Source organism: Arvicola amphibius, chromosome 9 (genome assembly GCF_903992535.2).
Source record: "Arvicola amphibius chromosome 9, mArvAmp1.2, whole genome shotgun sequence".
NCBI lineage: Eukaryota > Metazoa > Chordata > Mammalia > Rodentia > Cricetidae > Arvicola > Arvicola amphibius.
Window position 1 is genome coordinate 79,411,848 of NC_052055.2, and position 12,179 is coordinate 79,424,026.

The following is a 12,179-nucleotide window of genomic DNA, read 5'->3' on the forward strand; positions in this document are numbered from 1 at the left end:
TGAATTTTTTAAATCTTCATATCATTATTAGTTAAATATGCACTTACCCAAATTACTGCTTATTTAACTGTATTTTTTATTATTATGTATACTTTGTTCTGCCTGCATGTCAGCCTGAACACTAGAAGACAGTACCCGATCTCATTACAGTTGGTTGTGGAACTGATGCTGGGAATTGAACTCAGGACCTCTGGAAGAGCAGCCAATGCTCTTAACTGATGAGCCATCTCTCCAGCCCTTCAGTGATGAATTTAAAAGGTCTTATAGTTATTGAATTTTCCCTCCTCCAAGACAACTGTATTTCATGTAGTAAGACTTTTAGCTATAACAATAGAGGAATGGTCTAGACAGTGGTGGTACACGCCTTTAATCCTAGCATTTGGGAGGCAGAGGCAGGTGGATCTCTGAGTTCGAGGCCAGCCTGGTCTACAAAGGTAGTTCCAGGACAACCAGGACTGTTACACTGAAACCCTATCTCAAAAACAAAAACAAAAACAAAAACAAAACAGCAAAAAGAAAAGAAAGAATGGGGAAGGAAGAGAGATCAGGATTTAGGAAGTCCTGGGTTGGCAGAGAGAAGGGTGAAAGCTGATTTTGTCTGTTGGGCTTGTCTGGAAGTTCTATGTCTTGATTTTCCAGACACAGATGGATGTAAATGCAGGAAAAACAAAATACTGAGGGGTCAAGAAGGTATTTTAGAAGAAGAAGGGCCAGCACGTGAAAGTCGTTTGTCCTGAAGGTCTTATGGTTTCTGCTAGAGACAGACCTCTAGACAAAATAATCAAACAAATGCAGATATGGCCCAATAACATTTAATTTGCTTCAAACTAACTTTGGGTTCGAGTTTTGACCTTTAGCTGTCCTCTCTGACCATGGTTTAGATAGGAACTATGAGGAAATGCCAGGAAAACAGGAATAAATTGAAGTCTATGAACCGGCTTGGCAGAGGCCAAAGACCTTGGGGGCCTCTTCCATGTTTACAAAAGAACTTGACTATAGCTTTTTCATTGCCTGGGAAAAGGGGAGTGTTTGAGGACATTTTCCAAGGGTAAAATTAGGACCGTAACAATGGATTTGATAAATAGGATGATGTTAACATTAGATTGCCCTTCCGAATGCTCCCTGAGGGAGGGGGATGATTGTTTTGCAGTTAAGAACACATGGTACAGAGAGAGGCTGAGTAAGGCTGATATTAAAAGACTCACATGTGCCTGGCTCGTAACATACTCAACAAAACTTTGCTAAGCAGATGACCTGTTCTTCTGGCAATTTCTGGCTGCCCTTTGCAGGATAAATACAAAGGTGAGAAGTCAGGTACACTTAGCAGATTCTCCATGAGCTGCCTCAGTGGACTAATGCAACAGACAAAAGCTAAGAACTCATCCAAAGCTCTGTCTCCTCCTATGAACCCTGTTGATAAGCAGGAGGATAGGGGGTGGAAGAAATCCTGTTGAACAAGACTGTCATGCTCTCAGAACACCACTAGAGGGTGGAAAAGATTCACCACAGACCCAAACTGGCATCTCTTCCAGAAACGGGAAGCCTGCTCACACATTTTCTGAGAACGAAAAAACTACAGCAAAGTTAAACTCTGGGTAGAATATGTCTATAAATACACACAAACACATGTGCGCTTCTGAGGAGCGAAGGAAACGTAGGTGCATTTTTTGTTGTGTTGCCATGAGTTATAAAATCTTGCAGGAGTCTTGTTCTAGTCCTCTAAATCAGGGTGAAGGCATGAATATGCAGAGAGAAGAATAAGGGGAAAACAGAATCAGCAGTGACTACTGCTGCCACCGAGCAGATGGACGGGCCCGGCCAGCAGCCAAACCATGTGCAGGGCAGAGAGGGCCCAGCCGATTGTGAACCGAAGAGGCGTTTGATTGACTGTGAAGGGCAGGTCTACTTTGCAAGCTTGGCAGCTCATCGGAATCACCCGGGGAGTGTGGGCCCTGACTCTCATTCTGATTTAATTGGTCTAGGATATGACCCGGAGATTTTTGACCTTCTTTTTCTCTTATTTTGAGGCAGAGTTTCACCATGCTGCCCATGATGGATTTGAATTCCTGGACTCAAGTGGTTTGAGTACCTGGAAATATAGGCTGTAGCTACCACATCATCAACACACACACACACACACACACACACACACACACACACACACACCTTTCTAGTGCTAGGGATTGTTGTAATAGGAGCGGCGGGCTGCATCCTGCCTGCCTGGCTCCCAGCTGCCCGACTAGCTTAACCTCGAAATAATTACACAGAAACTATATTCATGTAAACACTGCCTGGCCCATTAGTTCTAGCCTCTTATTGGCTAACTCCCACATCTTGATTCAACCCATTTCTAATAATCTGTATCTCCACTTGACTGTGGCTTACCGGCATGAGTCTAACCAGTGTCCATCTCTGAGAGGAGAGCCATGGTGTCTGCCTGACTCTGCTTCCTCCCTCCCAGCATTCCAATGAAAGCAACACGTAGAAAGAAGATCCTCCTACACCAAGGGATTGAATCCAGGGCCCTATAAATGCTAAGAAAGTGCTTTATCACTGAGCTATACTCTAAGCCAAGGATGTTTAATGAAATTCTTGTTCTTGTTTGCCTGCTGTTGTGGTCAGCACCTGCTGGAGTGGAAAGGGTTAATGTCCTCTCACAGTTCATCACTGAGGGCAGCCAGGGTAGGAGATAATGCCCTGAAGCCAGAGTGCTTTCAATCTGGTCAGGCAGCTGAATGATGGGCAGAAGGCAGCTGGGAACCCTGGCCAGTCTGAGAGCACAAACATGGATGGTTCAGTTGGACTGGAGAAGATGGCAGGGCGTGATTTCTGGAGGTGACAGCCCTTCACAGGCTCTGCATGTTGATCTCTAAAGCTTCCAAAATGACCACATATTCCCGCCTGGTGTTTCTTTTCTTTTATTTATTTATTTATTTATTTATTTATTCATTTATTATGTATACAATATTCTGTCTGCGTGTATGCCTGAAGGCCAGAAGAGGGCACCAGATCTCATTACAGATGTGGTTGCTGGGAATTGAACTCAGGACCTTTGGAAGAGCAAGCGATGCTCTTAACCGCTGAGCTATCTCTCCAGCCCCCGCCTTGTGTTTCTGAAGTACATATGGGGTTCTTTTCTGGCCCATCTCTCTACTTTGTCTCGCTTTCTTGGGTTCATCTGCTCTGTGACTTTGTATTTCACAGCTCTTCTTCCAAGTCTGGGAAACTCCACTTCCTGATATTTGGGTCTCCATAGCATCTAAAACCTTTAAAATGATCCTTACAACATCTGTTGGCGGCACCCTTTCCTGTGGCATGGCTGTCAAGAATGTCTTAATCTTGACATAAAACACACATCCATCACCTTGGCTACAGCAGAGGAGGTGCCATCAGCAAGATTAAGAACTGATGATGATAAAACAGCTTGCAGAGTCAGTAACAACAGCAATATCAACAATCTACAATGGCAAATATCAGCTCCTCTTGTGACGTGATTTTATCTGAAGTACAAAGTGAGCCTTTAGAAGGATCCAGAGTTGAGATTGCATTTTAGGAAGGGACCAGGAGAACAAACAGTCACAAGTGCGCTTCCCAACACAGGTTCCACAGAAAGAACACTGGGAAACTCTATCATCCAACCAGGGTGACAATGAGGTCTGATTTGCATATCCACTTCAGAAGGTTTGACATGCCATCACTGACTCCTCAGTGGCTGATCAGATGTGAGCTATTTTGGAGGAGTTGAGTCTTTGCTAGTCACAAAGAAATTCTTGACACCTGTGTTCATATTAGAGTGAAAGATTACAATATCAAGTTTTTAAAAGTGTTCCGTTTGCCATCTGACTTGAAACCTTTACCCCTATCTTGCCTCCCCTCCACCTGGAGTCCCGTTAATGGACACTTCCCAAGGACCTTCTCATTCGATCTTTCTCTTAGCAGCACTTAGCACATTTAACTTCTCTCTCCTGCTCAGTCTGTTCCTCCAGCTTGTCTTCTGCTGCACCTCTCTGGTTTCCTCTGTCTGCCAGTCATCTTTTTGCTCCCTTTGAGTCATTCTCCTTTTCCTTTGGATTCCTTTGCAAGCTTTAATGCACTGGAATCTGTGTAGACCATTTTTATTTTTATATGCCTGGGATGAGGCATCAGTAAGACAGCTGTCATTGTGTTGATGGCTACCAAGGTTGTTTCCATTCCACATCTTTCCCTACTGGGCCACAGAACCAGAGATGCACTCTGCTCTAGAGTCCCATCCTTTAGATTCAACAGTTGCGTCTTTCAAGGCAGATGTAATTTATTTGTTTTGTTTTGTGTTTAAAGACACAGTCTCACTATTCAGCCCTGACTGGCTTTGAACTCTTGATTCTCTTGCCTCTATCTCGTGAATGCTAGGATTTCAGGTCTGTTTATTATACCTGACAAATACTAACATTTGTGTACGTGCACGTGTGCTGCATGTATAAGGAAGTCAGAGATTGAAATCGGGTGTCTTCCCTGATCTCACCACTTTATGCACTGAAGAAAGGTCTCTGGTTTCATTTAAGGTTCAGTGATTCAACCACTCTAATTATCAGACATATCCTGAGAGATTTCTTGTCTTCTCTGTTGAACATGAGGCTTACAGGTGGGTTGTCACGCCTGCCTGACTTTTAGTATGAGTGTACAGACGTCTAACTTTGGCCCTTATGCTTGTACATCAAACACTTATCCACTGAACCCTCCCCATAGCCTATATAGTATTTTATATACAGTACTAAATATGAATTATATATTATATTTGTTATAAATACAATCTTATATAGTATTATTTGTACAGTATTAAACAGTAGCCTTTACTTCTCAATTCCCTCTTTACTTGGCAATCATAGCATCTTTTCAAACTTCGGAATAAAGCATCCATCAGATAAATGTGCTTCTGTATTTAAAGACTTCTCATGTTCCTACTCTTTAAAATAGTTCATGTTCTGTCTTCGATTTTACCTGTACTTTCCTGGTTTGCCACCCTCTACTAACACACACTCTTTCAAATGCCACTTTTACTTCTTCACTTTTCTGTAATTGTGGTTCATCCATGTTCAATAACCTCCCCTTAAATAACCTTAGTGGTACCTACATATCAACCATATTTCTTCATTCCACCCTTCTCCGAATGCCATATCCTGAATACCTGTTGATGTATGCATGCTCTGACTATGCTAGTCTGCTGGGCATCATGGTTGATTGTATTTTTCCTGCTGGTCCTCATGACTGTAAGCAGGGACCTGTCTCTCTTGTTAATGTCTATCCCTGTGTCTGGTGAACAGGAGAAGCTCAGCTTACATTTTAAGAGTGCATATACTAATTTCAAAAAGTCTGTAGTTAGACCTCTGTACAGAAGGGAGAGAGATGACTGCAAAGCCTTCTCTTCTCTTCTCTTCTCTTCTCTTCTCTTCTCTTCTCTTCTCTTCTCTTCTCTTCTCTTCTCTTCTCTTCTCTTCTCCTCTCCCCTCTCTTCCCCTCCCTTCCCCTCCCCTTTCCTCTCCTCTTCTCTTCTTCCTCTCCTCCTTCTGCTCCTCTTTCTCCCTCCTTCCTCTTCTTTTCTTCTACCTTGTGGCCCAGGTTGGCACCAAACTTGTCATCTTCCTCCTTTAGTTTCCTGAATAATTCAGTTGCATGCCACCACACCTAACTTCTGACTTCTTTAGAAGTACCCCCCCCTCTCTGTGTGTGTGTGTGTGTGTGAGTGTGTGTGTGTGTGTGTGTGTGTGTGTGTGTGTGGCAGGGGTGGTGGTGAATCAAGGCAGTCACACCCTGAGCAGGAAGGGAGGAGAAATCTACTTGGGATATTGATTTGTGATGGAGTAAAACAAATTAACCTTTAATTCTGAGTTTTTATCAGTCTAAATAATAGATAACTTTTGAGGAGTCAGAGTTAGCACACCTTTGGGAAGGGATATAGGTGAAGAAGGCTGTAATTATTTTGGAAACTAAAAGCATTTCTTAGCAAAGGGAAAGGACCATTCCTCTCATGTGACTTGTCATGGGAGCAGGTAGGGAGGAAAAGGCAAGCCTTCTTCTGCACAGTGGAAGGGGGACAGTGGAGAAGGCCCACTGTGAGGCATTAAGAGAAGCCCAGTCATCTGAAGGGCTAATCATTAGGACTGGTCCAGCGCTTACTATAAGCCAGCACAGCTCTCAGTGGTTGTAAATATTATCTCATTTAATCTTCTCCACAGCTAGGACAATACTACCACCATCTCCCTATGAGAGGCACAGGGCTGGATACAGGATATCCTGTTTCTTGGATCAAATTTCTCAAGTAGCTAGCTCAGTAGGGTAATGATGTGGGGTGGATAACCCATAGTGCCAGGATAGAGTCAGCTAAAGAAATCTTTGAGGGACTAGGGATGTCCTTCACTGGTAGAGTGCTTGCTTGTCTGGTTATGCATGGCCTTGGGCTGCAGTCTCAGGACTGCAAGCTAATATACAGAAAGAGAATTCTTTGAGATTTTACTCATGACTTTATTTTTTCATTTGATTCTTCAAACAGTTGGCTTTACTTGGGATATGAGTGGTTGCCTACAGCAAAACATAACAGGCATGGTGATTATTGCATATAAATATTAAGGGACGTTAAGAACATAATAAAATTATTAGCTTCTCTTGCAGTTTTTATAAATAATGAGTAAGTGAATTGGGTTGTTTTTAAATTATCTTTAGTAGAAAAATAGGTTGCACAGTATTCTCATTCAGATTTTTGCTTTGTGGTCCTGGGAATCAGTTCCAGGAACTCACACATCCTAGGTAGGCAGTCTGCTACTGAGATAATAATATGAAAAGACATACATTTTCTGCATATATAACAGCATCTTATGCAAGAGCAATGGTCACTGAGGACCTCATTAAGAGTTACTCTCATCCTAGACATAATAATTCTGTGAAACCACACTGGCAAGAAGCATACAAACACCACATTGTCTATTGAGCAAAGCACTTTCCCCGAATGCCCTATTCTTTAAACAATACTCTCATGGTGCCTTGGTGTTCATGCCTGTGAAATAACCTTGCTCGGTGCAATACAACAAGCGATGTAACTTCTTTTGCATTTTAAAAAGGTTGTTGTTCTGAGACATTTAAAAGAATCTAGCTGCATTGATAAGACTTTCAAAGATTTGTTAAGACAAGTATAAATGTGTGAATTTGCCAAATATTTATAGTTTTTTAAAAATGTGTATACCAGTCTCTGTGTGGGGCGTGTGCACATGAGAGCAGCTGCCCAGGGAGACCATAAGACGGGTCTCGATCTCCTGGAGCTGGCACTGTAGTCAGTTGTGAGCCACTCAATTTGGGAGTTGGAAACTGAACTTTGGTCCATTGTAAGAGTAGCAAGGGCTCTTGACCACTGAGCTATCTCATCAAGACCAGATTCACACTTCTGTAGTGGTTGCAGTACTAATACAAGCATGAAATGTAACTATCCCTCATTTCGTTTTTTTTTTTTTTTTTGTCATTAAAAAAAAATCAGACATACAAAATAACTGGCTTCATTTTGATATTTTCATATATGTATACAATTTACTCCAATAGCATTCACTTTCTATAGCGTCCCTTGGACCCTTCCTCCTATTGCCAGCCCTTCTCCTTCTCTAAATCTTCCCCCTACAAACTTTATACATTTTTTTTGAAAATGTAAATGCAGCCATATCAGCCTTCCTCGGGGTCTGGCTTATTTCACTTGAAGGGCAATCCAGTCTCGTCAGTTGCTTTCTTGTAAATGACATTTCGTTCTTCTTATATGACTGGGTAGTGCTCTGCTGTGTGTGTATCCCACAGTTTCCTGTCCATTTGTTGTCGGGCAGACAGAGTAATCTTGTAACTTGGCTGTTATGTGTAGTATGTGGGTGATGTTTGTCAGTGATCAGAAAACAGGTGTCTTACAAAAATAGTTTTTATTTTAAAAGATTTTATTTATTATGTATACATCCGTTTGTCTGCAAGCCAGAAGAGGGCGCCAGATCTCATTACAGATGGCTGTGAGCCACCATGTGGCTGCTGGGAAACCTTTAACTTACATGCTTCATGGATGAACAACTCCAGACTGTTATTAAACTCTTTAGTCTAGTGGCTTTTACATTTTTAATAGTATCTAATTCTTTTAAGTGGAACCTGGGAGTGATTTAAACAACCCCAGGCAGAATCAGAACACAGGGGAGAAGATATCCCCCAGGTACCAAGTATCACCATCAAAAGCTTCAAAATCCCCGCAAAAGCAGACACCTCAGCCATGAAGTTCAGCTAAAAATAAGGACTACTGGCTGAGGAGATGGCTAAGTCAGTAGCAATGCTTGCTCCTAAGCAAGAGGACCTGAGTTCAGACTTAAGCAACTAATCGTAAAAGCCAAGTGTTTCTACACCAGCCTGTAACCCCCACAGCAGGATATGGTTAGAAGGTGAATACAGGAGAATTGCTAGGGTTTGTTGACCAGATATTCTAACTAAAAACATCACTAACTCAGCTGGGTAGTGGTGGCGCATGCCTTTAATCCCAGCACTCGGGAGGTAGAGGCAGATGGATCTCTGTGAGTTTCAGGCCAGCCTGGTCTAAAGGACTAGTTCCAGGACAGGCTCCAAAGCTACACAGAGAAACTCTGCCTTGAAAAACCAACCAGAAAGCCAACCAAATAACAACAACAATAACAACCCCCCCCCCCCCCCAAAAAAATAACATTAGTTTCAGGTTCAATGGGAGACCCTGACTCAAGGCAGTGATGGAGCAGGGCACATGGTATTTTACTCTGGCGTTTGTTCATCCGCACTGGTGTGCAGACTCCCTCTATCCCATACACTCACATGTGCATGATCCACACACACAAAGAAGAACCAAGCTGGGTGTGGTGGCAGACCCTTGAAATGCCAGCCTTAGGGGCATAAAAACAGGAGGATCAGGTATTTAAGACTAGCCTTAGCTACATAATATGTTTGTGTTTGTGACCAGCCTGGGCTACACGAGCCCCTGCCCGAAAAAACAAACAAAGCCCAAACAAAAATACAAAATACAAGATCCCAGACCAAACAATGAACAGGAAAAATAGGGGGGTGGGGGTGGACAGAGAAAGAGTTCTGAAAAACAAGGGAATTTGGCAAAAGACTTTACAAACATCAGCCGATTTCAGTAAGGGCAAAGTAAATCTTAAACTGTCGCTAAAGTGCTCAGGACAGCAGAATAAACTGAACTCATTTTCTTTCCAGCAGCCCACGATCCTTTTATTAGAGGCTGTGAGGCAAAAGCAAAAGTTACAGAGGGTCTGCGGAAATGGCTCGAAACTGTGTTAAGTCTGACTTTTATGAAGCCTGATCTGTTTCTCCTAGATAAGATTTAAGGTACTTGTTGCAAGTTGGATGAATTTGTGGACTGAATTCTCCGACCTTTATGTCCAGGCCTAGGATAGAAATAGCCAAAGCATGTAAAGCATCTGAAGGTGACTTACAGAGCGGGACTGTCCAATATGAATTCCTGTGATGATAGAATGTTGCTGATTTTACTTATTACCTTTTGTCCAATATGGTTGTTATATTGGGTCCTTAGATACTAAGCATTTGAAATGTGCATTGTGCAACTGAGAAATTAAATTTTCAATCGTCTTTCATTTTAACTAATTCAAGTCTAAATATCCTTTTGTAACAAGGAGCTTCCATAACAAACAGTGCATTTCCCAGTCCCAATTGTCTCTTTTTAAATTAAAAATTTTTTATGTGCCTGGTCTACAAGAGCTAGTTCCAGGACAGGCTCTAAAAAAGCTGCAGAGAAACCCTGTCTCGAAAAACCAAAAAAAAAAAAAAAAAAAAAAAAAAAAAAGAAAAAAGAAAAAATTTTTTATGTGTATGGGTGTCTTGCCTGCATGTATGTCTGTCTGTCCTCTGAATAAGGACCTGGGTGCCTGAAGAGGCCCGAAGAATGCATTGGACCCACAGGAACTGGAATTACAGTGAGTCACGACGTGGGTACTGGGAATCAAGTTTGGGTATTGTAACTCTCTCGCTAGCCCTATCACGATCCTTTAATTGAAGGCTCCTGACATTATTCCCCCACATATTCTGAGTTTCCTGGACTTAAATACATACGTATATTTTTTTTGTGAGGTGGGGTTTCCCTAAGTAGTCCAGGCTGACCTCAGACTTATACCTAAGATTGTAGACATGTGCTATCATGCATCCCTTAAATGCCTCTTAGGACTTCTAGGTTGTCCATGAGAATGTGGTAACTATATAACTGGTTGCTCAAACTGGTACCGAGTGAGGAAGGCTTGTAGTACTATGTACAGTTACAATATGATTTGGGGCATACTGTGAGACCATCTGGCCCGAAAAGGAACCTCCATTTCTGTAGGGCAACTAATCTTTTCTACACTTTGGGTTAGCTTGTGCATACAGATCATCTAAGTGTCTTCTGGAGCATTATGCATATTCATAATATCATGGTTTTCTTTACCCCCACCATTATTACTGGTAACTAATTTCTGCTTGCCCAGTGTTTCCCAATGAAACCACAAAGTCCCATCTAACATCATGTGAAATGATCAACTCAAACTAGCAGCAAGTGATTAATTCACCGATATTGGAGGTTAGAGCAAATATCTGAACACACTAAGTTAGGGTGGCTACTTTAAGCCATTTCCTGGCTTCTTGGTAAGATGTAGGACATGTCAAGCAAGAAAGCCAAACCAGTCACCCAGTATAAACAAACAGATACAGGTTCCCCACAGGGATTAAGTCGGGAAGGCAGAATAAACAGCAACTTGTTCATATACATTGTGAATTTTTCATATGTATGTGAGGTTTTGTAAATGTGAGCTGGAGCTAACATGGGTCCTCTCTTAGCTCTTTGCCAGCGTAGAGAGTAAAAATCCGCCAGTGTAAGAAGCAGATTAAGATTCCCTACGAGCCATTGCTGCAGAGTATCTCGGGCTTCCCCTGTTCAGAGCTCAACCTTATTTCAAATAGCCTAGAGGGTTTTTCCTTTGGTACAAAATATGAAACATATGTCATCGAATAAAGGCATAAAATAATTTTTAAAAATCCAGCTGTACCAATAAACCAAATGTTCCCAAAGCAACAAATACAACACAGCATACTTGTTCTCATGTAATCTTCCTGGTGTGGTCTGCGTTTTCAAATCCCACCCACCATCTCTAATATATCTTGTGTTGAATGCAGCACAGCTCCTTAATTAAGAATAAAAACACTTCATGAGTTAAAAAAGCATCCCCAAATGGGAGATAGTTATTCCAGGAGACTTACCTGCTGGAAAGAGGTGACAGTCACATAGTAATACAAATAATCAGAGATGTGCCAGGCTCATTTGGCTCATGGTTTTTACCCACCTGATAGCTCTAATGACAGTCTTAAGTGGTGGGGTGAGGTCCTCCACGGACACGTCACACTGGCATCCTTTCTCGTCATATACATCGTCGGTGCCCAGGGCTGTGTCAGCTGCAAGAGAAGATACCACTTAATATGCCAGTTTCTGTTAATACATCTGGGGTCATTTGTCTCATATTGAGAGTAGGGGCACATACAGACTGTGCCTATAAGCAGCTGTTGAGGTACAAGGCCAGTCAATTGTGTCCCCCAGTCTTTGCCTTGTCCTTCTGCAACCTTAACCACCTTTTTCTTTTTTTTTCTTTCTAGATTTGACACAGATACTTTCTTAAGCTGCTTTCCACCTGGAGGAGGGTGGTGATGAATTTGTGTTGATCCACCCGTGCTTTCTGCCCTGCTCTTTGGAAACTAATAGACATCATTTAAATTGCAGCTGTTTGGAGTTGAGAACACTGCCTTTGGACTGTTAATTCACCAGTCTGCCTAGACAGAGCTCAAACCCCACGACACTGGCCTCATTAGCCCTTATGCTGAACAAGTTATTTAAGCAGCAGACTGGAGAAGGCTGACTACTTATTGCTTGCTGGGCTGGCAATGGTGGGGTCGTGAGAGCACTTGCTTAAGATAATTTAGTCAAAGCTGAGAGAAGACTAGCTTGCCTATGAAAATCAGTTCCACATAAACCATTCAGATTAATGTTTTGGTTAACTGTAACATTTGGAAAAGGAACAGGGCTACAATAAATACCATGTCACTGACACTTTATAAAATTATAAATAATAAATTCACATCTTTATATTTTTATTTTCAGCAACAAAATATTA

At 42.0% G+C, this 12,179-nt stretch overlaps 1 protein-coding gene across 5 annotated transcripts in view; it reads right to left on the bottom strand.

Annotated features, from left to right (window-relative positions):
* The window catches only part of Kcnq5 (potassium voltage-gated channel subfamily Q member 5), a 519,651-nt gene that overhangs the window by 8,911 nt on the left and 498,561 nt on the right, over positions 1-12,179 (bottom strand). For 4 of the 5 annotated variants that reach the window (XM_038342681.1, XM_038342680.1, XM_038342682.1 and 1 more), the window contains one exon: positions 11,358-11,466. The exons of the other annotated variant lie outside the window; for it this stretch is intronic. In XM_038342681.1, the coding sequence (XP_038198609.1) occupies positions 11,358-11,466 (109 nt within the window). The remainder of the gene's footprint in view (positions 1-11,357; positions 11,467-12,179) is intronic. 5 annotated transcript variants of the gene reach the window in all.